The 24,762-nt window shown below is 43.4% G+C and overlaps 1 protein-coding gene across 3 annotated transcripts in view; it reads left to right on the top strand.

Annotated features, from left to right (window-relative positions):
- Nucleotides 1-269: 269 nt before the first annotated feature.
- ARPC1B (actin related protein 2/3 complex subunit 1B) overlaps nucleotides 270-24,762 on the top strand; it is a 91,523-nt gene continuing 67,030 nt past the window's right edge. The window contains exons 1-2 of one of the 3 annotated variants that reach the window (XM_077448759.1): nucleotides 293-426; nucleotides 18,944-19,074. In XM_077448759.1, the coding sequence (XP_077304885.1) occupies nucleotides 18,948-19,074 (127 nt within the window). In that variant the 5' untranslated portion in view covers nucleotides 293-426; nucleotides 18,944-18,947. Of the gene's footprint in view, nucleotides 427-18,943; nucleotides 19,075-24,762 lie in introns of all 3 variants that reach the window. The other 2 variants (XM_077448760.1, XM_077448761.1) reach the window with 2 other exon arrangements.

Here is a 24,762-nt window from a genome sequence, read left to right as displayed (position 1 = left end):
GATATAATAACAAAAATACCATATATAAAATGTCCAAATGGCCAAGAAATTGTAAAGAAAAAAAAGAAAGCAATAAGAAAAAACACAGTACAAGTTAAAGTTAAATTCTAGAATTCATCTAAGACACAGGAGTCTTTGTTGTAGTTTTTGGAAAACTTTGGTTAAAACAGGCTTCCAGATGTTATACCGTCTGAGTTCTAACAGAGGAAGGAGCAGTCAAACAGCAGGGGGAGGGAGAAAATGTTGGCTTATTTGTGGTTCGCTTTTTTTTTTTTTGCTTTAAGCACCTCCGCCCACACGAGGAAGTGGCTGCATTACTCAGAGAGGAAAGGAGAAGTTCTGTAAATGCTTGCAGACTGATAATTCTACCCTTCAGAAACTGCTCTGCGTTCTCTATTAAGTAGACGCAACTTACAAAGCTCACAGGTAAGTGTTTATCTGAAAATCTATGTATTATAGATTAGAAACTATTCGTATGTTCCCTAATATTTTGTCTTTAACCACAATATTTTTTTAAAAGGTTTGGAATTTCCTGTTCTGTAAACTAGCAGACTGACAAATATATTTCTTTACATTTTTTAAGTTTTTTTTTTTTTTTAAGTTTTTTTTTTTTTTTAATGTGCTTTAGCTGATACACCCCTGTGCCTAGGAAAATCTGACTTGTACACTAAGTTAAAATGACACAAATTCTTTCACTTCACGTCTTCTTTAGCCCCATACACACTATCCGATTTTCTGCTGATTTACCAAAACCATATAATATAAAGTCAAACCTTAGGAGTTTCAATTTGTATGCAATCAGACAGGCCCTTGCACTACATGGTTACATGGTTACATAGTTAGGTTGAAAAAAGACACAAGTCCATCTAGTTCAAACACAAAAAAAAAAACAAATAATAATAATAATATCATATAATCCCATATACCCGATTCTATACCGAGAGTTGATCCAGAGGAAGGCCAAAAAAAACAGCAGAGCATGATCCAATTTGCTAAAGCAGGGGAAAAAATTCCTTCCTGATCCCCCGAGAAGCAATTGGATTTTTCATGGTTTTGGTAAATCTAAAGACAAAAATCAGCAGAAAATCTGATAGTGTGTATGGGGGCTTTTCACTTACAATCCATAAGGAGCACTGAAGATTGGGAAACCACAAGCAATGTAAACCCATCTGTGCACAGGAAGTGCCAGGCATCACTAGCTGGGGGTGTCTGAATCATGTGACTGCCAGCCGCTTGCAGACTTAAGCAAATTTTTACCTTGTCGCTGTCTCAGTCAGGCTACAACAAAGTAAAGTACATGTCTTCAGCTACTTATTAACATAAGTCTCACTGAACTTTCAAAAGAGTGATCTCGTAATGATTTTCTGTAACTGAAAAATAATGTATTGGGACACAGCCATGTGTAATGTAAGAATGAGACTATCAGTTACAGGAAACGTCTATTCATACTGTATACGATCATTATATTTGACATGCAAATTTTGTGTTCATTGAGAGCCAGCGTGATGGGTAGGCACTGCAGTGCAATACCTGCCCAAATAGAATTGTGTACCCCCCAAAGTTTGAGTATGTTGCCAAGAAGAGGCTTCTGTTTTTTTTTTTTTTTTTTTTTTTTTTTTTTTTCTTATCTGCTTCCTTGTTGTGAAGTTACCCATATATAAGTAGAATTTTCTTCCAAAATGTTTGATTTTGGAAAACTCAATTTATTTAATGAGGTCAAATGGACAACTGTTTCAAATGTAGTAGAAATTTGAATAAGGAAAATATTTTTCTAACAAGCAAATTTCTATCAGTATAGTTGTTTCTTGTTGGGGAAATTCCATTCCAAAATCGAATACTAAAAGCAAATGCTATTTTGATACTTTTCGCATGACATTCATCAAGCCTCTGCTGACATTGAATGTCCTGACAAGATTTTTCATTCAAACGTTTGTACGATAATCTACCAATGTATGGCCAGCTCGATGCAGGCAGCCGTGGCCTTTGATTTGAACCTGTGAAAGGCACGATTAACTTTCTCCCTGTACCATGGTGAGAGGTAATGGGAAACACAGAACCTATGAGCCTTTTCAACATTTCACAATCAGGCATATTTTTCAGCTATTTCCCTGACCGGCTTGAGGCCTATGCAATATCAAAGCAGGAATCCGAGTACACAAAAGTGTTTGTGACATTTAGGCTCCTTCTGTCCTTGACAATTGAGTGCAGAGTGAACCTAAGGCCCTGTTCTACAGTAATAACAGAGCAATGAGCAGTGTTATGTGAGCCAGTAAGCTAGATTTCACAAAGAAATTCAGGAATGAATGGAAGAACACAGCTCTTGAGAAATTACATTTCTGGGGATCTTGTCAGACACCTGGTCAGAGATGATTTGGGAAATGGTGATCAAACATTTTATGGCAGTCATGGTCAGATTATCAGGGGGGGGATGCTAAAGTGTGTACCCCAAAATTACCAAAGCGCTGTTATTGACAACCAACAGGATATAGTCAGTATGGGCATGATAAAGGAGATGTAAAGGAGATGGTCAGAGACTGTGGACATGACACAGGAGATGGTCAGAGACTGTGGACATGACACAGGAGATGGTCAGAGACTGTGGACATGACACAGGAGATGGTCAGAGACTGTGGACATGACACGGGAGATGGTCAGAGACTGTGGACATGACACGGGAGATGGTCAGAGACTGTGGACATGACACGGGAGATGGTCAGAGACTGTGGACATGACACGGGAGATGGTCAGAGACTGTGGACATGACACGGGAGATGGTCAGAGACTGTGGACATGACACGGGAGATGGTCAGAGACTGTGGACATGACACGGGAGATGGTCAGACACTGTGGACATGACACAGGAGATGGTCAGAGACTGTGGACATGACACGGGAGATGGTCAGAGACTGTGGACATGACACGGGAGATGGTCAGAGACTGTGGACATGACACGGGAGATGGTCAGAGACTGTGGACATGACACGGGAGATGGTCAGAGACTGTGGACATGACACGGGAGATGGTCAGAGACTGTGGACATGACACAGGAGATGGTCAGACTGTGGACATGACACAGGAGATGGTCAGAGACTGTGGACATGACACAGGAGATGGTCAGAGACTGTGGACATGACACAGGAGATGGTCAGAGACTGTGGACATGACACAGGAGATGGTCAGAGACTGTGGACATGACACAGGAGATGGTCAGAGACTGTGGACATGACACAGGAGATGGTCAGAGACTGTGGACATGACACAGGAGATGGTCAGAGACTGTGGACATGACACAGGAGATGGTCAGAGACTGTGGACATGACACAGGAGATGGTCAGAGACTGTGGACATGACACAGGAGATGGTCAGAGACTGTGGCCATGACACAGGAGATGGTCAGAGACTGTGGCCATGACACAGGAGATGGTCAGAGACTGTGGCCATGACACAGGAGATGGTCAGAGACTGTGGACATGACACAGGAGATGGTCAGAGACTGTGGACATGACACAGGAGATGGTCAGAGACTGTGGACATGACACAGGAGATGGTCAGAGACTGTGGACATGACACAGGAGATGGTCAGAGACTGTGGACATGACACAGGAGATGGTCAGAGACTGTGGACATGACACAGGAGATGGTCAGACTGTGGACATGACACAGGAGATGGTCAGAGACTGTGGACATGACACAGGAGATGGTCAGAGACTGTGGACCTAAATGATACAAGAGATTCTCAGAGACTGCGGACATGATATAAAAGCTGGGCAGAGACTGCAGACATGATATAAAAGCTGGGCAGAGACTGCAGACATGATATAAAAGCTGGGCAGAGACTGCAGACATGATATAAAAGCTGGGCAGAGACTGCAGACATGATGAAAGAGATAATAAAAAAAACACGAACAAGTAGAAAGAGCACCAGACCAAAGTATAAAGTCAAAATTAATTTATTTTGCGCTAATTATAACACCCTCCTAGTTAGGTTGCCAGAGTGTTAGGTAAATGTAGTCTTTTTTGGCTCCTCTGTAGTCATTGGAGCAATTGATTACATTTTGTCTGCTCCGGGTTTCATAGGATGCAGATTTGCTCTTCCTGGCCTTTCAGAAAGTTCTGGAACATAGGAGTGGAGCAAGGCGAATGGGCAGCATGAATATTTATGGTGCTGCAGCCAATCTCTGAGAAGAAGTGCCCAGAAGGTGGTAGAGGAGAGCATAAATAGTCTGAGTTGTAGAACAGGGATTGCATCTGTTAGGGGGTGGCTACCCATTCTGCTGTTTCAAGTTGCTGTTAATTGAGGTCCTCGCTGTGACAGAGCCAGGGTCCTACACTTGAGAGGGTATTGGTAACTCTGAGACTTGACCTAAGAATCTAGTCCACATAGTTTCACTGGAAGGCACCTGTAGAAAGCTGAGTGGGCAGAGCTGCTCCCCTGGCCCCGTGAGCACTTCTTTGCTAGTCACAGTGTATTATTAGTATTGCTGGCCTTGTAGTTTCTCTCCTCTAGTTTTGTGGAAAGACTTTAAAGTGGATGTAAACCCACTCTCATGCTTTCTAAACTACTGCCATAGTGGTTATTTATAAGAATATACATGCCTCCTGCATGTATCTTTACCTGTCAAATGTCTCCCTTCTGTTATAACAGTGGTCATCAACCCTGTCCTCAGGGCTCACTAACAGGCCAGGTTTTATGTATTACCTTGGGGAGATGCAGACTAGAATACTGCAATCACTGCACAGCAAATTATATCACCTGTGATGTATTTCAGTTATCTTGCAAACCCGGCCAGTTGGTGGGCCCTGGGGACAGGGTTGATGACCACTGTGTTATAAAACCTGAAAAACTGCAGATTCTGTGGGTGGATCTGTTGTCCGGAGCTCGGTGGGTGGAGTCGTGATGTCAGTAGACTCCCCACCCACCTTTAAACTGCCCTTGTCAACATGCATTTTCTCCTGTGTATTTCTTACACTGAACTTCTGCTATGATCACTAACATCCAGTCAAAACCCAGAAAGGTCACCACATGAATTCGGCATGCCCAATCATGCTGAGGTGTGGAGCAGCCAATCCTGGTAGAGCTAGAGAAGAAAGGATGAGGGGACCTGAAGTACACAGAATGTCTGTCTCTCTCAGGCTTGTGCATGAGATATGTAAATCACCTGTCACTCACAGCAAGGGGGAAGAACTGACTCCTTTTCTCTGTGTCAGTTTTTATCTCACTGAAAAAATATAAGAGGATTGCTCAGAGCTGGATTAACTCTTCATGGCAAGACTGAGCACAGATCACACACAATGTTTTTATTTGGGTTTACAGCCACTTTAAGCTATAAATAGTTTGTCTCCTGAGAGGTACATACATTAGTCTCCTCTAGTTTCTTGTGGGAGGACTGTCCTTTAAAGCTGTGAAAAGTAGTTCCCTTCTTGAGTACATACCTCTGGTTTCTCATGCAAAGATTGTGTTCTGAGCTGTTCAGAAGAATTAAACTTAAAGTGGTTGTAAACCCTTACAAACCACTTTGACCTATAGAGACGGTAGACAGCGGCGCGCAGGCGCACTGAGCGTGGCATCGTCGATGACGAAGATGCCGCGCGTCTCGGCTCCCGTGCGCATGCGCGGGAGTGACGTCATTGCGGCTTCGCCAAATGACAGCGGCGGAGCTGTGAGACCCACCGAGAAGATGGATGTGCCGGACTACAGGGGACAGCGGTGACTTCGCTGGCTCATGTGTCAGGTAAGTGACACATAATGGGCTACTATGCGATGCATAGTAGTCCATTATGCTTTGCCTTTGCAGGGAATGAAAGAGGAAGTAAACTCATCAGGGTTTACTTCCTCTTTAAAGTTTGCAACAGAGAGAAGAATGTCCTCTTGTTTCTGTTATTGGTTCTGGAGTAGCCCATACTACCCTACATTCCATCAAAGTTGTTCAACAATAGAATCACAAAAAGGCATCTCCTAGACTTCTCTTTAAGTCAGTGTGCCTGGGCTGTGCCCTGTTGTGCTGGCAGCCTCTGCATTAGTGAAGAACTCTGGTCACCATCATTATCTTTGCTGGGAATGTACAGTGACTGTGCTTTTGACCATTATCAGCAAGCGGCCCTTACAGGAGTAGTGTATAAAAAACAGCCATGTTTTGGGGGTCAGAAAAACTCCCCCTTAATCAGGGCTTTAGTTAAAATAATATTGAATGTGCTGAAAATAGAGCTTACCTGTGTGAATCTGTGCAGGGAAGCAAATTGCTAGATTAGGAGAGTTACTGGCCAGCAGTATTGTGTCACCAATAAAGATAAGCTTTTTGAGATTGCTCTTAGAGAAACTGTTGACCAGTAATTCTCCAGATCCAGCAATTTGCTTCCCTGCACAGATTCACATAGGAAAGCCCTATTTTAAGTCCATTTTGGGTTTTTATTTTAACCGAAGCCCTGATGAAGAGGGGGGTTTCTCTGACCCCAAAACACATTTGCTGTTTTTTTGTACAAACTAATAAATCATTTTTTTTTTTTATAATCCTACTTACCTAGGTGGATGCAGCATCTGTCCTCTGCCGGTGTTTTGGTATATAGTGTCCTGGCATCATATACTGTTCCACCCCATACTACGCATGCGCAGCGCTTGCGCAGTACGGAGCAGAAGAAGCTTCGGAAAATCTCTGAAGATGAACGGCGCCGTGAGTCGAGGTGGTATCCCCACCATCCAAGCGGACATAGGGCTGGCAAAATTAGAGGGCCCCTCGCGGGCTCGCTTCGCTTGCCACACTTTGGGCACGGCCTCGCTGAGCTCGGCTCTTTTATATTCCAACTCTATGTCCACTAGGATGGTGGGGGCTATAACCTGGACTCACGGCGCAGGCGCTGTGCATCTTCGGCTATTTTCGGAATCTGTGTGTGCTGTGTACTGCATGCGCAGTACACAGCGGACACTATCCGATGGGGGACTCTATATGATAGGACACCGGCCCTAAGACCGAGAACTGAGTCATCAAACATCACTGATCGATCAGTTCTCAGAGCTCCGTGAACAGAGAGCTGGTGACTGTCAGTCACTGCTGTCTGCTCAGCCCCTCCCGCGCTCACTGGAGCGCTGTGCTTTGGAGGGGGTGGGAGCGGCTGGCTCGGGCCCTCAGCATCTTGCTGAGAGTCTGAGCTAGGTGCCGATCCTGGGTTGTGGGCAGATCCCGAATATATTGTAGGGATCTTTCCCCAGCCTGGACCAGCTCTGTGGCATCAGCCCACTGTAGTCTGAAAACAGTTCATTCTGCACTCCTGTGATCCACAGGGGAAGTACAACCAAACAAGCCCTTTTCCTTTAACAATGTAATAAAATATTACACGATTATCAAATCTTAAAACTACATAAAAAATTATATGCACTCCATATATCAGGCATGGCGTGATCCAGCCTTGGGGAGAGACCAGTGGCCATGCTGTGTGCGCAGCCTGCAGCGTTTTAGATCTGGAGTGCACTGTGACTAGGACTCCGAGAGAGGAACCATTACTGGTGTACATAGTGTCACCTTTGGAATTCTGAGATGGATATTTTTTATTATAAGTGTCTTTTGCAACCTACACAGCCCTAGAATATGGTGGATGTATTTTCTCCCAGCTCGATTAAGGTTTATTGGCTGCCATACTTTCAACATCTCTAACATTGGTCCGAGGGACTGCCCATAGGTCTCCCATCTGACCCTGAGAGTGAGCGCATATATATTTGTACCCTCTACTCAACACACCATAAGCTCGCTCCAGAGGAAAGGATGCAAAATATGTAGAGCTATATATGGTCGAATGTGAAACCCCAGCACCTGGAGGAGTTGGAAAAAATTGGTATAACATCTAGTCATATACATAGCCCCCATGTGTGGTATATCAAGGGGATCACACCATGCCTGATCTATTGAGTGAAGTTGATAATACGGCTCCAGGTAGAAATTCCAAAAGGTTCACCTCCCCTGCACTGGGCGGGTGCTGGCTCTGTATGCAAGTTACAAGTAAGCAAAAAAGATCTGGATAGCCACACTCCAAGTTGATGTCTATTATTGAATGGAAAACAGTATATACAGCATACGGAATCACAGATGAATAGCTGACACGTTTCACATCTCTTTACCAATGCTTAGTCCTAGCTAAAATAAGTCACAGCACACTGATATACAGACATAAAACCTGAGTGATCGTACATATGATTTCTGGTTCTATCATGTGTAGCCAATTTGATTTGAACACTCACAATGATAATGGGAACAGCTGAAACCATTGATGGAACCAAAAGGAACCAGCAAAAGCCCCTGTAATCCTTTATAAGAAAATAAACATTATAAAATTTTTTTTTTTTTACATATATAAAAAAGAGAAAAAGAAAGCACATATAAACCAAAAAATAAATATGAATAAAATAGAAAACATATAAATATAAAAATAAATATAGATAGTAGATAACAAATTACATAACGTATATAAATTTGTGTATATAGAATCCTTAAAAACGTGTTTTATATGTGCATAAATGTGCAACAGTGTTTATATTGTCACAGGAATACCAGAGGAAAAGAATATATGAAATCATTGCAGAAAACTGCCCACATGATGGCAAGGAGCAATCTTATTAAAGGAAGATTATATTTATTTCAATTATACCAACATAAATAACATTAAATAATGTATATATGTATAAACAGACAGGAACCTTGTCAGCATTCAAAGTATTCCTACTGTACTCCTGTGACAAAAAAGTGGAAAATTCCAAATAGAACATCTACAAGCATGATCATTACAATGTATCATTACAATGTAAACCGACTGACCCAGTGGCCCTTGGGCAGTGCCCAAGTGCATAGTTGCCAACATTTCAAAAATATTTTCAGGTACACTTTTTTTTTTTTTTTTTACCAGTAGTATATTTAGAGTTGCTGACACCACCCTTTTTCCTCTATACATCACAATAGTAATCACAAAATTAAATGAGTACTAAGGCTGGATTCACATCTATGCATTATTTGTGCTTTTTGCATTTTGCAGATTTGCACTACAGAACGTGTTCCATAGGAAACCATGTTAAATGGACTGTAGTGCAAATCTGCAAAATGCACTAAAAATGCATAGGTGTGAATCCAGCCTAATAATGGACAGAACAAATATGAGGACTGATAAGATTTGCTTTAGTTAAACTAACAAAAGTGTGCCCATTCTAGAGCTGGTAACATTGAGGGTATTCAATATACTTCTATAGAACTGTTTTTGTTGGTAAGAGGATTAGGGGAGTAGTATGGATGGTATAAAAGTGGGAGGAATGTGGAGGGTATAACAGTGGGCACTATGTACAGGAGAGGAGTGTGGAGAGTATGACAGTGGGCAGTATATACAGGAGAGGAATGTGGCGTGTATGACAGTGAGCAGCATGTGCAGGAGACAAGTGTGGAGGGTATGACAATGAGCAGTATGTACAGGAGAGGAGTGACTGTGTGGAGGGTATGACAGTATTTACAGGATAAGATTGTGGGGGGTGTGACAATGGGCAATATGTACAGGAGAGGAGTGTGGAGAGTGACAGTGGGCAGCATGTACAGGAGAGGTTTTGGAGGATAGGACAGTGAGCAGTATGTACAGGAGAGGAATGTGGAGGGTATGACAGTGAGCAGTATGTAGAGGAGACAAGCGTGGAGGGTATGACAATGGGCATTATGTATAGGGGTGGAGCAATTCTGGGGAGGGTCTGACAGTGGGCAGTATGTACAGGAGAAGAGTGTGGAGGGTATGACAATGGGCAGTATGTACAGGAGAGTAATGTGGAGGGTATGACGGGGCAGTATGTGCAGGAGAGGAGTGTGGGGGGTATGACAATGGGAAGTATGTACAGGAGAGGAGTGACTGTGTGGAGGGTATGACAGTGGGCAGTATGTACAGGAGAGGAGTGTGGAGGGTATGACAGTGGGCAGTATGTACAGGAGAGGAGTGTGGGGGTATGACAGTGGGCAGGTATGTACAGGAGAGGAGTGTGGGGGCATGACAGAGGGTAGTATGTACAGGAGATGACTGTGGAGTGTATGACAGTGGGCAGTATGTACAGGGGATGAGTGTGGAGGGTAAGACAGTGGGCAGAATGTACAGGAGTGGAGTGCAGGGGGTATGACAATGGGCAGTATGTACAGGAGAAGAGTGTGGAGGGTATGACAATGGGCAGTATGTACAGGAAAGGCTTTTGGAGGGTGTGACAGTGAGCATTATGTACAGGAGAGGAATGTGGAGCTTATGGCAGGGGGCACGATGTATAGGAGAGGAGGATGAAGGAATCTGGGAAGAAAAAATGTAAAGGTTTGTTGAAGGATGTTTAGGGACTGCATAGTGGTTAAGTGGGCCATACATGGATTGAAATTAAGCAGAGACCAGCCATAGTCGATCAATGTATGGGCTAGTAATCGACTTGAGTACAACCAGCCTGTCAAGTTTTTCCCCCAAACAATCAGTGCTGCCAGCTATAGTTGGCAACACTGATCATTGTATTCTGTGGGTAGGGAAGGCTCCCCACTGGCAGAACACAATAACACTGTAAGAGTGATTCCCCCATCCACAGGTCAGCGGGTGAGAGGTCTGTCTGCAGGGGGGTGTGAGGTGATCATAGAGGTATATCAATCAGCATGGGGGGTAACTGGGAGTGATATCTTTTGGAGTAGGATCTGTCATCTGCAGGTTGGGAAATTGTCACCTGTGATATAAGTTGAAATGAGGTGGCTAACATGGGAAGTGGCTGGGGAGTGATCTGGTTGGTGGGGAGTGTGAAATTGATGATGTGTTTCAAGTTTCTTTCACATTTGCGGCCCTCTGAAAAGTGATCTGTGGTGGATTGCTTTTCAACGAGTGGTATAGCAGCAGCATACTTCCCAACTTTCTAAAATGGAAATGAGGGACACCTATTAGCAATGGTATTTGGCCCCATTGAAATCAATAGGTGAGCTTGACAGGCGGTGCTGCCTTTCAAACTCTGCAGGCTCCAAGCTGTCCATTAAGCTCAGTGCCTCTGACAAAAAGTGAGGAGAGGAACTGTGAGCTCATCTCCTCATCCTGTCTGCTGCAAACAGAGTGTGCCAACTTGTATTTAAACTGGCCGCTCTGTATGTAGCTTCTGACAGGCTGCGCAAGGAGCCTCATATCTCCCAGAAACCATAGATGATAGGAGCCCCAAATTTTGAACAGTGGTGGGGTAGGTCTTCAGCTACCTACCCCCCAAACAATTATTTTTTTTTTTTTTTGTTTTTGTTTTTTGCAAATGGGCCTATATTAAGGTAAGGGGCCTGGAGCTGCAGCTCCAATAGCCCCCATATTAATCCGGCCCTGAACATCGATCATCGACTCATAATAATGGGAAACATCCCATTCAAAGTTCAAGCCTACAGGCTTTCTAGTATTAAAATACAAAATCCAGTAAACTTCCTTCTTGCATGACATCCTAAATGTGTTGCTTCCTCTAACCGGCAAAATTATCTTCTCGATCCCTTGAACAGGGCCGCTGATAGAAATCATGGGGCCCCGTACAGCCTACCTGATGGGGCCCCCTTCAGCTCCACCCTGGCCCTGCCCCGGTCCCTCCTTCAGCCCCACCCCTGGCCCCACCCATTGCCCCTCCCCAGACCCCGCCTTGAAACAATTGGCGGGGTATGTATTGCAGAGTATTGGCTGGGTATGTATTGCAGAGTATTGGCGGGGTATGTATTGCAGAGTATTGGCGGGGTATTGGCAGGGTATTTATTGCAGAGTATTGGCAGGGTATTTATTGCAGAGTATTGGCAGGGTATTTATTGCAGAGTATTGGCAGGGTATTTATTGCAGAGTATTGGCAGGGTATTTATTGCAGAGTATTGGCAGGGTATTTATTGCAGAGTATTGGCAGGGTATTTATTGCAGAGTATTGGCAGGGTATGTATTGGCAGGGTATTGGCGGGGTATGTATTGGCAGGGTAAGTATTGCAGAGTATTGGAAGGGTATGTATTGCAGAGTATTGCAGAGTATTGGGTATTGGCAGGGTATTGGCAGAGTATGTATTGCATTTGCAGATGTTGAACTTCAAGCCCCCCCCCCCCCCCCAAGCAAGCATACACCTCACCTTGTCACCTGTAATTGTCTCTCACTCACTCTGCTACTAAGTTCTTGTCACGCGGAGAGAGAGATAGAGGATTGGGAATATTACTCCGCAACACCATAACATTATATGCTGGCTGGGACTTGTGCGGTGTGCGGAGCAGGTGCAGAAGACGTATTCTTTCGCGCCCGAAATACAGGAAAGAGTCCCTCCCCTGCAGCCGTATACTGGAATGAACAAAGCGCAATGAGCGCATAGCACATTTAAAAAAAAAAAGCAAAAAAAAAACTTTACCAAACAAAGGGGGGGGGGGGCAGGGGCGTACCTAGAGCATTTGGCACCCGGGGCGGATCCTATATCTGGCACCCCCCACCATAAAATGTAAAAACACCCACTGTGTCCCCTGCATACCTCTGCATCCTTCAATATCTTTTTGTCACTACTGTGTACCCCCCTCTCCACAACTGCACCTCTGGACCCTTTTAAATTACACAGCACCCTGCACCTCTGGACCCCTTTACATTACACAGCGCCCTGCACCTATGAACCCCTTTACATTACACAGGACCTTGCGCCTAAGGACCTCTTTACAATACAGAGCACCCTGCACCTCTGGACCCCTTTACATTACACAGGACCTTGCGTCTAAGGACCTCTTTACATTACACAGCCCTTGTACCTCTGGACCCCTTTACATTACACAGCACCCTGAACCTCTGGACCCCTTTACATTACACAGCCCTTGTACCTCTGGACCCCTTTACATTACACAGCACCCTGCACCCCTTTACATTACACAGCCCCTCACAGCTCTGGACCTCCTGCATGTTACACAGACCCCCTACAGTGCAGACCCCCCTCCCTACCATACAGACCCCCATCTACAGTGTAGACCCCCCTACAGTACAGAATCCTCCCCTACAGTGCAGACCCTCCTACAGTACAGGCCCCTCCACCCTACAGCGCAGACCCCCCTACAGTGCCAAATCTTCCCCTACAGTGCAGGACCCCTTCTACAGTGCAGACCCCCTACAGTGCAGGACCCCCCACAGTGCACAGACCCCCCACAGTAAAGAACCCCCCTACAGTGCACAGACTCCCCTAAGGACCCATAATGTACCTCGATCCCAAGGCAGCGGCATTGCAGGGGGTAGGTGCGAGCAGCACCCGAGTGGAGTGACACCTGTCAGCTCAGTGATCCGGGACCCGGCGCAATAATCCCCTTGTCTCTGTGGTCGCGTGACTCACGTCGCGCCGTTCTGATCAGTCTCGGCAGCGGCTGTCACTCACAGCCGAGCAGAGTGAAGCCGCCTCCCCCTCCTCCTTTATGTCTACACAGTGCTGTGCATGGAGGAGGGGGAGGCGGCTTCACTCTGCTTGGCTGTGAGTGACAGCCGCTGCCGAGACTGATCAGAACGGCCGCGCGACGCGACCACAGAGAGAAGGGAATTAGAGAATTATTGCGCCGGGTCCCGAATCACTGAGCCGACAGGTGTCACTCCACTTTGGTGCTGCTCGCTCCTCCCCCCTGCAATGCCGCCCACTGCCAGTGCCTCTGGCTCTCTCTGTGTGGGCTGCGAATCCGAGGCATGGCGCTGTCTCCTCCTCAGTTGCGGAAGGGGGCGCTGGGGGGGAGGTTGTAGGGCACTGATCGGTGGAGGAGGAACTTTTTTTTTTTATACATAAAATTTTGCAGTTCAGGTTGCCCGGGCCCCCCTGCTGGTCAGGCCCGGTACAGCAGGGCCAGTTGTACTGGCCTATCAGCGGCCCTGCCCTTGAATAACCAGACTAAAAACATCCTTCTGGTGATAATCGTTCCAATGTCTTGCTACATAAGTAGCATTATATTTTTCAATGTCATAAAAATAATCGTCAAGACAATCTTTTAACCTATGGGTCATCTGACCTATGTATTGAATTTGGCATGGCATGCAGGTAATAATATACACCAGAAACCTGGTGTTACAATTAATAAAGGATGAACTCTTAATTTATCGGTTGTGGCTGAGCGGATTGTGTCTCCTCTCTGAACGTAGGGACAACACGAACAATTGCTCATGCCACATTGAAATGTATGCCTGATCTGTTGAGTGCATAGCGTTTTTATGTAGTAAGATTATTTGATGATTGAGTAAGATATAATGACATTGTTAAAAAAAATTGCCTTGTTTTACAATAATTCTTGAATTTGATGTGTATGTGCCTCCAAGTCCATATTTCAGTTCTTCAAAATTACTGTGCTCCTTCAATTTGTCCATGTTTTTTTCTGGTAAACTGCTGTGGTACCTACTAAAGGATAGTACTGTCTGTTCTGAACAGCCTAACCTGAGCCATAGAACTCTTCAAATGTTTTTGCCCTCTCACTACTTTGAATGATCTCACATCAAAATTCCAGCTCCTCTCGGATGCTTTTTCTTTATTGAACGATACAAGAGATGGTCAAAGACTGTGGACATAGCACAGGAGATGGTCATAGACAGTAGACATGATACAATAGATGGTCAGAGACTATGGCCACAATACAGGAGAGGGTCTGAGACATCCTGTAGGAGATTGTGAACATACAGTATTATATGAGTGAGGACTGGGCACATGCTTCAGGAGACTGATAGAAATCATTACTATAATAGGTGTAGCCATGTCCCCATATGGATTGCTGAATGTAGTGGTTCACCTGTCACCCTGCCCACGCAGTCACCCTCGGTCACTTGGAGACATAGATCAGTCCATATCTCTATTTTGTTTTTTTTATTTAAGGGGATTAAACTTGGATGGGAAATTAAATTGGGAATTATGGGATGCCCAGGTATATTCAATGCAAACTTGCTTGGGACTTTCATATACACTCCAGTATATACACTCCTATCTTCTCTCCAGCACAAACACTTGCTGTACACCGTTTCTCCGCCAGCACTTCCCTTGCTATAGACTGTTACTACTCTAGAATGAACCACCTTTTGCTGTCCTCTATTCAGCTACCACTCCCAGATAGCTCTATTCAGGCCCTGCCAATCAGCCTGGCTGCAGAGACCTAATTTCACTGCCCTTTTCACAATCCTCTTCTGGTTCTGCACCCATCTCAAACTGTGTACTTAAAGGGCAAGTGATGTAGAGAAAAAGATCTACTTTGTGGTGTGATAGCAGACATTTTGGGAATTTTCTGTAACATGGATTCACATACTTTGTCAACTTTGCCAACATTTTGTGCAACAAAAAGACAGTATTAGGAGCAGGAGTGAAAGTGTTCAATTATACAGGCATTTAATGCGCACAAATCTTGAGTTAATTCTGTATTTTCCCTTGAGAATTTGATAAACCAAACCACATCTCTGGGCAATGTCTTAGAACACTCTAGAACTTCTTATGCCACGTACACACGATCGGAATTATCGTCAGAAAAAGCTGCGATGGTTTTCTCGACGGAATTCCGACGGAATTCCGCTCAAGCTGTCTTGCCTACACACGGTCACACCAAATTCCGATTATAATTTATAATAAGTTTATAATGCGGTGACGTACGACAGGACTAGAAAAAGGAAGTTCAATAGCCAATAGCTTCTGTCTCGTAGTTGAATCTGAGCATGCGTGATTTTTGGCGTGTCGGAATTGCATACACACGATCGGAATTTCGGGAAAATTAAGAACATGCTATCGATTTTTGGCTGGTGGAAATTCGGACAGCTAAATTCCGATGGAGCATACACACGGTCACATTTTCCGATGAAAAGCTCTCATCTGCCTTTTTCTGGCCGGAATACTGATCGTGTGTACGCGGCATTAGATTGTAAACATTTGTTCCAGAGCATGCTACAAAATATGTGATCTTATGTAATGTAATGCAATTTGAGACCAGTGACAGAATTCGGAGTGCTCATAACAGTTTTTCAATCCAAACCAAGTAAACAGGGAAAGGGCTAAACCACCATTAGCCTTGAGATGACAGTCACCCAGTCTTGCCATTTCTGTCTGGAGCAAGCATATTCTTGGGGAGCCAGCAGGTGTTTATGGGGTGGATGTAAATATTAATGAGTCAGTTTAGAAAACATGTTGTACCATTTTAATTATTGCCCTCTCCAGAGATTAGTTATGCCAGAAGTACTTGCGTGTGTTCCTGTAGTACTCCCTTCTCTTCCTCTTTGCAGTGATCTTAGCCAGTTAGGAAACCTGGGAAATTTGATGCCCAGGGGCTGTTTGGATTATTTTTATACATTCAATCAACAACTAAAGTCTTAATTACTTTGTTTGACACCTCAGTAGCATACAGACCTAAGCAGATAGTGAGTGCCTTTCCTTGCCGTCTTGTGTGGATATGTTTGTGTACCTTTCTGATGTATATATCAGATCTATCTATCAGATATATATATCTATAACTCTTCCAAACTATAGATTAGGAAGTTTAAAATAAAAATATCACAAAGCTAGGCTATTCAAATTCAGCATACGATGAGAGAAGCATAAAGTGGAATTACAAACTTAACTTCAGTGAAAATCACATGCCAAAATGATCACTAGGTGTAGTGATATTGGCAACTAAAGTCTAGCGCTGATCTGTAATGGTCCCTTAATTATGGGCATGTAGGCAGGTTGCCTACTGTATGTGTAGTTCGCATCTGGCTGCCCAAGTCAGGGAAAAGGGGTTAATGTTTTTGCATCCTTTTCCCAGTAGGTTCCTAGGCTTTTGCTGGGGTCCAGACTGCCTCCCATGTACTATAAAAGGGAAGCTGTCTGGATCCTAGGAGGCTCTTGGAAACACTTGGGAAAACCTATGATCCACTCTGGAACGCCGATTCCCCGGAAGAACCCGTGGAACATGGACTTCTCTGTTAGAGCACTTCCAAGATTGCACTTTCATCTGAGACTTTACCTGTGCAGGGAACCTGGGCCAGCCACAGATAGGGACGGAATGGTATTGCATGTTGTACATGTTGCCAAGTTTAAAGTAAACGTTGATTCAGCTGCTCAGAGCCTGGTCTGAAGTTATGAAAAGTGGTGCATGTGACTTCTAGGCATACTATTAAAGAACTTGGGTCCGTAACCACAAATAGTGGTATGTGTAACATTGCTACAGCAAAGGTTCATGAGTAACTACCAAGAGAACCGCCAACCAGTCATTGGCATGGTACCTGATAAATGACAGGCTCCAGCTGTACGTCTCCATCGGTCACCAGGATTGGACTATTGTTACGGAGCTCTAGGCCTGGTCATTTGGTACGGAGAGAGAAGAGTTAGGTGAGAGCCAGTGGTGGCTGGTGCTCAAAATTTTTAGGGGGCACAAACTGAAAAATTCTGAAGAAAAACATCAATTGCAGCCTCACTGTGCCACCAATTGCAGCCACTGTGCCCTTTTACAGGCAACTTAAATGAGAAGCAGGATAGGTGTAAGAAGACCAGGCAGAGTTAGATTTTTACAGAAAAAGTTTAGAGTCTGAACATTGATATTTTTTTAAATAGTTTTTCACGAAGGGTAGAGCTTGAATTTTCAATTGTACACTGATGTTGATTTGCCGAGGTTTTTGTCTAGTTTACTCTAGTTTATCTGCAAAATATTATTTACATTTTATATAACACTGAATACTAAACTAATGTGTACGTGTCACCAGATTAGTTGGTTACAAACTGGTGCTAGCATTCTTACAAACATAAATAGTTTCATTAGAGAAAGTGAATAAAGCAGAGTCCGTTATATTGCAGTGTACTTCATTGGCAGCAACATGAAAAGTTTCCTTTCCTGGGGATGTGTGATTTTCATTTCCATTAATGCACAGACTGAACTTCTCTGTCTCTTGTGACATACATTTGCCAGGAACTGCTATATATTGTCTAGTTTTACTTGGCATGACGTTTGAGCTAAGGTAATTTACTGTACATGAATTTTTGGTGGCCAATTTGTTCTGTGTTAACTAGCATAACTGTGCATGGTTGCTGTTTCAGTGGTCAGATTTACTCATGAAGAATGTTACATAGTGGGTAAAGTTGAATAAACACAACAGTAAATCCAGTTCAACCTGTGTTGGTGTATGTGTGTATGTAGAAAATAATTCCCCATATCCCTGTATATTTTCACTAATGCCGCGTACACACGACCGGACTTTCTGGCAGACTAAGTCCAACGGTCTTCTCTACGGACTTTCGGCGGAGTTCCGACTGACTTTCCAAAGGAACGGACTTGGCCACACACGAACGGACTAAGTCTGTTCGAAAGTCCATTAGTTTTGAACGTGATGATGTAAGACGGGACTAAAAAAGAAGTTCAATAGCCAATAGCTTCCCTTGCGTTGTATTTGGACCGTCGGACCAGCATACAGATAAACGGTTTTCCCGATAGGAGTTGAGTCCGTCGGACAGATTTGAAACATGTTCTATTTCTAGGTCCGTCTGATTTTTTTTAACGAAAAATGATCGGATTAGCCCACGCACGATCGGATTGTCTGACGGACTGATTTTGTCGGACCTAGTCTGCCGGAAAGTCCAGGCGTGTGTACGCGGCATGAGATGCACCTCCAAGAGTCTCTTAAAACTATCCATACTTTCTGCCGATACCACCGATTGTGGAAGAGAGTTCCACATCCTTACCGCCCTGACAGTGAAAAAACCCCCATGCAGCTTAAAATGTTACAAAACCCACAAAAGTAAAATCTGTCTATATATGCAGCATAGCATGCTGGTTATACTCACTGTGGAACTTAAGGGGTTAAACCTCTGCATTGTATAAAAAGACTGTTTTATCCTGTATGCACAGATGAATGAAGGAAATACTTGTATAGCGCACAATGCGAACTGAATCGCCTCTAGGCGCTGTGGCGAGCTTTGATCATCTGCTAAAAGAGGAAGGTCTTGAGTTTTTTCCTAAAAGCCAGGTGATTTTCTTCCAGGCGGATGTTGATTGGTAGAGCATTCCATAGCCGAAGCCCTTGGACAGCGAATCTCCGATCACCCTTGGATTTATACCGGGCTTTGGGCACGAGGAGGAGGTTTTTGTTGGCTGATCGAAGACTGCGGTTTGGTGTGTAATGATTTATTTTCTCCATTAGGTATTGCAGAGCTTCTCTATGCACGCATTTGTGGGTGAGGCAAAGGGTCTTGAACGTGATCCGATTTTTTACGGTTAGCCAATGTAAGCTCCTCAGTGAAGGAGAAATGGATTCCCAGGGTTTTTTTCCTGTTATCAGCCTTGCCGCCGTGTTTTGGATCAGTTGTAATCGCGCAAGTTGATATTGTGGTAATCCTATGTAAAGCGAGTTTGCGTAGTCCAGTCGTGAATTAATGATTGTTCCAACTACCACTGCTTTGTCATTCTTTGGGATAAAAGGGATGAGTCTGCGAAGCATGCGCAGCAGATGGTGAGATCGACTGACTACAGATCCTATTTGCGCATCCATTGACATTTGTGCGTCTAAAATAACCCAGAGACTCTTCGCTTTGGTCTTTGGGGAGATAGTCTGCCCAAAGACGGTTGGTGGAGACCAGGAGGTTTTGGTTGTGGGCTTATGATTTGGGTGTAAGATAAGAAGTTCTGTCTTTGATTGGTTCAGCTGGAGGGAGTTGGTGGTCATCCAGTCCTCTATTGATTTGAGGCAGTTTTCAAGTTGTTGTTGGTGATCTTTTTTTCCATTGATCCGGAAATAAAGTGTATTAATGTGCATAATGAAGCCAAGGAAAGATGGAAAAATCTCCAAATGGCATCAAATTGCAGATTAACTTTTTTGACATATTATAAGAATGTCTAGATTTTATTTCCATCATTTACACTTTCAAAATTACAGAAAACAAAAAAATGGCGTCCGGAAAAGTTTGGGCACCCTGCAAAATTTATAGCATGCACTGCCCCCTTTGCAAAGCTGAGACCTGCCAGTGTCATGGATTGTTCTCAGTCATCGTCTGGGAAGACCAGGTGATGTCAATCTCAAAGGTTTTAAATGGCCAGACTTATCTGACCTTGCCCCAACAATCAGCACCATGGGTTCTTCTGAGCAGTTGTCTAGAAAACTGAAACTGAAAATAGTTGACGCTCACAAAGCTGGAAAATACTATAAGAAGATAGCAAAGCGTTTTCAGATGTCAATATCCTCTGTTCGGAATGTAATTAAGAAATGTCAGTCATCAGGAACAGTGGTAAAGCTAGATCTGGAAGACCAAGAAAAATATCAGACAGAACAGCTCGCAGGATTGTGAGAAAAGCAATTCAAAACCCACGTTTGATTGCACGATCCCTCCAGAAAGATCTGGCAGACACTGGAGTTGTGCTGCACTATTCCACTATAAAGAGATACTTGTACAAATATGGTCTTCATGGAAGAGTCATCAGAAGAAAACCTCTTCCACGTCCTCACCACAAAAATCAGCGTTTGAACTTTGCAAATTAACATATAGACAAGCCTGAGGCATTTTGGAAACAAGTTATGTGGACCGACGAGGTTAAAATAGAACTTTTTGGCCGGAATGAGCAAAGGTTCGTTTGGAGAAGAAAGGGCACAGAATTTAATGAAAAGAACCTCTGTCCAACTGTTAAGCATGGGAGTGGATCAATCATGCTTTGGGGTTGTATTGCAGCCAGTGGCACAGGGAACATTTCACAAGTAGAATGAAAATGCATTCAATAAAATTTCAGCAAATTTTGGATGGTAACTTGATGCCATCTGTGAAAAAGCTGAAGTTAAAGAGAGGATGGCTTCTAAAAATGGATAATGATCCTAAACACACCTCAAAATCTACGGGGGATTACATCAAGAGGCATAAAGTGAAGGTTTTGCCATGTCCTTCACAATCTCCTGACCTCAACATTATTGAAAATCTATGGATAAACCTTAAAAGAGCAGTGCGTGACAGACAGCCCAGAAATCTCAAAGAACTGGAACACTTTTGTAAGGAAGAATGGGCAAAGATACCTCAAACAAGAATTGAAAGACTCTTAGCTGGCTACAAAAAGCGTTTACAAGCTGTGATACTTGCCAAAGGGGGCAGTACAAGATATTAACTCTGCAGGGTGCCCAAACTTTTGCAGACGCCATTTTTTTGTTCTCTGTCATTTTGAAAGTTTAAATAATGGAAATAAAATTAACTTTTTTGACATATTATAAGAATGTCTAATCTGTAATTTGATGCCATTTGGAGATTTTTCTAATTTTTCTTTGGCTTCGTTATGCACATTAATACACATTTTTACCTGGGGTGCCCAAACTTTCGATCCCCACTGTATACGTCGGCTCGTGGGATTGGGACAGCAGGCGCGCGCTTGCCACTGGAGGCATGCACGCACCCGCTGCACAGGGGTGTCGATGCTCGTGGCCGACAGTCATGATGACTGCCGGCCACGAGCACTCGAGAGCACTAGGGACAGAACACGGAGGTGTGTGTGTGTGCATGTAAACACACAAATCCATGTTCTGCTCTGAAAGGAGTGACAAATCGTGTGTTCCTATTACTAGGAACAACAATCCGTCACTTCCTCAGTCATCTCCTCCCCCTTCAGTTAGAATCGCCTACCAGGGAACACAATTAACCCATTGATCGCCTCCTAGTGTTAGCCCCTTCACTGCCAGTGCCATTTTTACAGTAATCAATGCATTTTTATAGCACTGATCACTGTATAAATGCAAATGGTCCCAAAAATGTGTCAAAATTGTCCGATGTGTCCGCCATAATGTAGCAGTCTCAATAAAAATCGCGGATCGCTGCTATTACTAGTAAAAAAAAGAAATGATAATAAAAATGCTATAAATCTATCCTCTATTTTGTAGGCTATAACGTTTGCGCAAACCTGATTGCGATTGTTTTTTACCAAAAATTTGTAGAAGAATACAAATTGGCCTAAACTGAGAAAAAAATTGCTTTTTTTTAAAAAAAAAATGGGGATATTTATTTTAGCAAAAATTAAAATATTTTTTTTTTTTTCAAAATTGGTGATTTTTTTTGTTTATAGCGCAAAAAATAAAAACGCAGAGGCGATCAAATACCACCAAAAGCAAGCTCTATTTGTGTGGAAAAAAAGGACGTCAATTTTGTATGGGTACCGTGCAATTGTCAGTTAAAGCGACACAGTGCCGAATTGCAAAAAAATGTCCCGGTCATTCAGCAGCCAAATCTTCCAGGGCTGAAGTGATTAAGCTGATGTTCCTGGGTATCCAGTCCCTAGGAGACTAGTTGTGTGTGATATGCCTAACCAGTGCCTGTGAGCTTTTTGACTGTCTTTTTACTACTCTATTCATAGGCATTGAACTCCATGCATCTGATGAATGTTTGAGGTTTTAAAAGCGGGGAGGGAAGTTTTTCTGCTTATCATGCCTTTGTGTCACATGGGTTTCTCCATGTTAATCTGAAACTTCACCTTTTGAACTACGGTAATCTTTTCAGAATACAATGCCTGCCTAAAACTGGATATTCATGTTATAATCTGGTTGTACAATTTCATTTAGATTTACCAAATCTCTCCTAAACAGTCTATTGAATTTCCATATAATTAGACAAGCCCTATTACTACATAGTTGTTAGTATTTAAGTTGTACAATCAGACTAACATGTGTGGCCCTTTTAGGTGTGTTTTGTATGTCTGTCTCCTGCTTTTATGTATCATTTTGCAAAGAAAGCCAGTGTGACATTGATGTTTGTGTGCCTGCATTTGACTCCCAACAGAGACATAAATAAATATTTGCATTTGAATTGTAGTTACTTCCACTGTGATGCAGTTGATCGGTATACAATGTAGAGTATCTTTGTGATTCTGTCTTTGTATCGGCTAAGCCTTAGCCAACTTCCCAGTTTTACACACTGCCTTCTATATAAGGAAAGCGGAACCACAACTGTTTGCTGTAGCAATACTTGCCTGCAACAGTTTAACTGTTTAAAAGACTTACAGACTACATATTGCCAATGTCAGTATCTCTTGTATCAGTCTGTTTTTATTAGGATAAAGAAACAAAATTTACTGACATACAGACAGATGTGGAATCATGAAGGGTGTAGAGATTCCATACATATAATGCAACAATGAGGTTTAGGCATCAGGGTATCTGCCAACATGGTAGAAGTTACAGACAAAAGACGGATGTGCAACACGGTCTAAGGCATCAAATGCCGGTACATAAACGTTTGGAGATTTCAAGGGTTATTATATTGGATGGGATCACACATCATATTACAACAATGATGCTTCAGTATGTGGTTGTAGTATGGTCCCAAGGTAGGTCGAGGAGGAAACCAGAGGGGTATAGGACAGGCCAAGAAAAAGAGATCAGGAGAAAGCACGATCCAGGTAAGAATACACTCTGTCCTGCATGCATTGGACTAGGATTCGTATCGCTGTCTGTCCACGTTTAGAAATCGGAGGAGTAGCAGAACATGGACCATGCAGTGCAGGTAAGAGAAAACTGTTCTTCCTTTCCTACCTCCTGTGCCAACATCCTTTTCAAGGTCTCTTATGGAGTCCAGCTCAATGGCCCACTCCCCCAGGGAAGGTACAGTAGTTGACATACAGTGACAAGGAATTACCATCCTGGAAGTGGTCAGGAAGTGCTGCAGAATATCCTTTTTTGATGGATCTAAAGGGTCCCAGGTATCATGGATAGTAAGGCCACTTCAGGAAAGGGTTGTATAGATATCACCATTAGTTTACAGTACAATTCGAAAATAAGTTGCCAAAATTCCTGGATGGAGGGGCAATCCAACCAGATGTGAGTTGTAGTATCCTTGGAGGCATGCGTCAGATATTGATAGGTGAAACTGATTAAGAACCTCTACACGGTTTAGGAGATATTTACTAAAAGACAGGCACGACAGCCACCACTGTCTACGGCGCATGCGCACTATTGCTGTTAGCAGCATGCCGCTGCTAACGGCGATATGACGTTAGTGGCGGCTCCCGTGCACATGCGCGGGAGTGATGTCATCGCTGCTCCGGCGCTGTGAGTGGCCAGAGCAGCAACACCCGGAAGAAGATGGACCCTCCGGACTACAGGGGACAGTGGTGACATTGCTGGTGCCTGTGTCAGGTAAGTGACACATAATGGGCTACTATGCAATGCATAGTAGCCCATTATGCTTTACCTTTACCTTTGAAGGGTTTACTTCCTCTTTAACATTTCTCTACAATTTCCAAACTCATTATATACTGCTGGTTTGAAAAAATTAATATTTATTTATGGTATTGAGGTATGAACAAGCGCTACAGACCAATGTTAATTTTGAATTCAAATTTCAATTTAGTCTTCGTCTTTTGACTAGAATGGCATTTTAGTTTTAGTCCCATTTTAGTCTTTTGACTAAAATGCCATTTTAGTTTTAGTCGTATTTTAGTCATCTCAATTGTTTTAGTTTTAGTCGTATTTTAGTCGACATAAATAGTATTCATTTAGTCTACTAAAATGTTTTAGTCAACGAAATTAACACTGCCTATAACTTGCCTTTTTAGCAAGGAGCACATGGAAGGGCAATGCAAAAAACGTCAAGAAACAACAAACCAAAATCTCCCGTCTCACTTACCAGCCAGCCTGCAACAAACTGAATTGACCCTGTCTACAGTTTATAATAAAAGCAAAGGGTTTTGTTTGAACACTTTTGCAAATATTTGCGTAAGCTGCAGCACCCATGTAAAGGCACCCCAGTGTACTGCAGTCCTAGCTTGTGCAATTGTTGGGTGACCAGTGCATCCCTATACCTTTAACCACTTACCGAACGCCGATATATGTCCTCACTTCGT

This window comes from Lithobates pipiens, unplaced genomic scaffold, assembly GCF_037356315.1.
Source record: "Lithobates pipiens isolate NorthernLeopardFrog02 unplaced genomic scaffold, aLitPip1_a1.2 Scaffold_22, whole genome shotgun sequence".
Taxonomy (NCBI): domain Eukaryota; kingdom Metazoa; phylum Chordata; class Amphibia; order Anura; family Ranidae; genus Lithobates; species Lithobates pipiens.
Note: the sequence above shows the minus strand (reverse complement) of the source record. Positions and strands in the feature narration are given on the sequence as shown.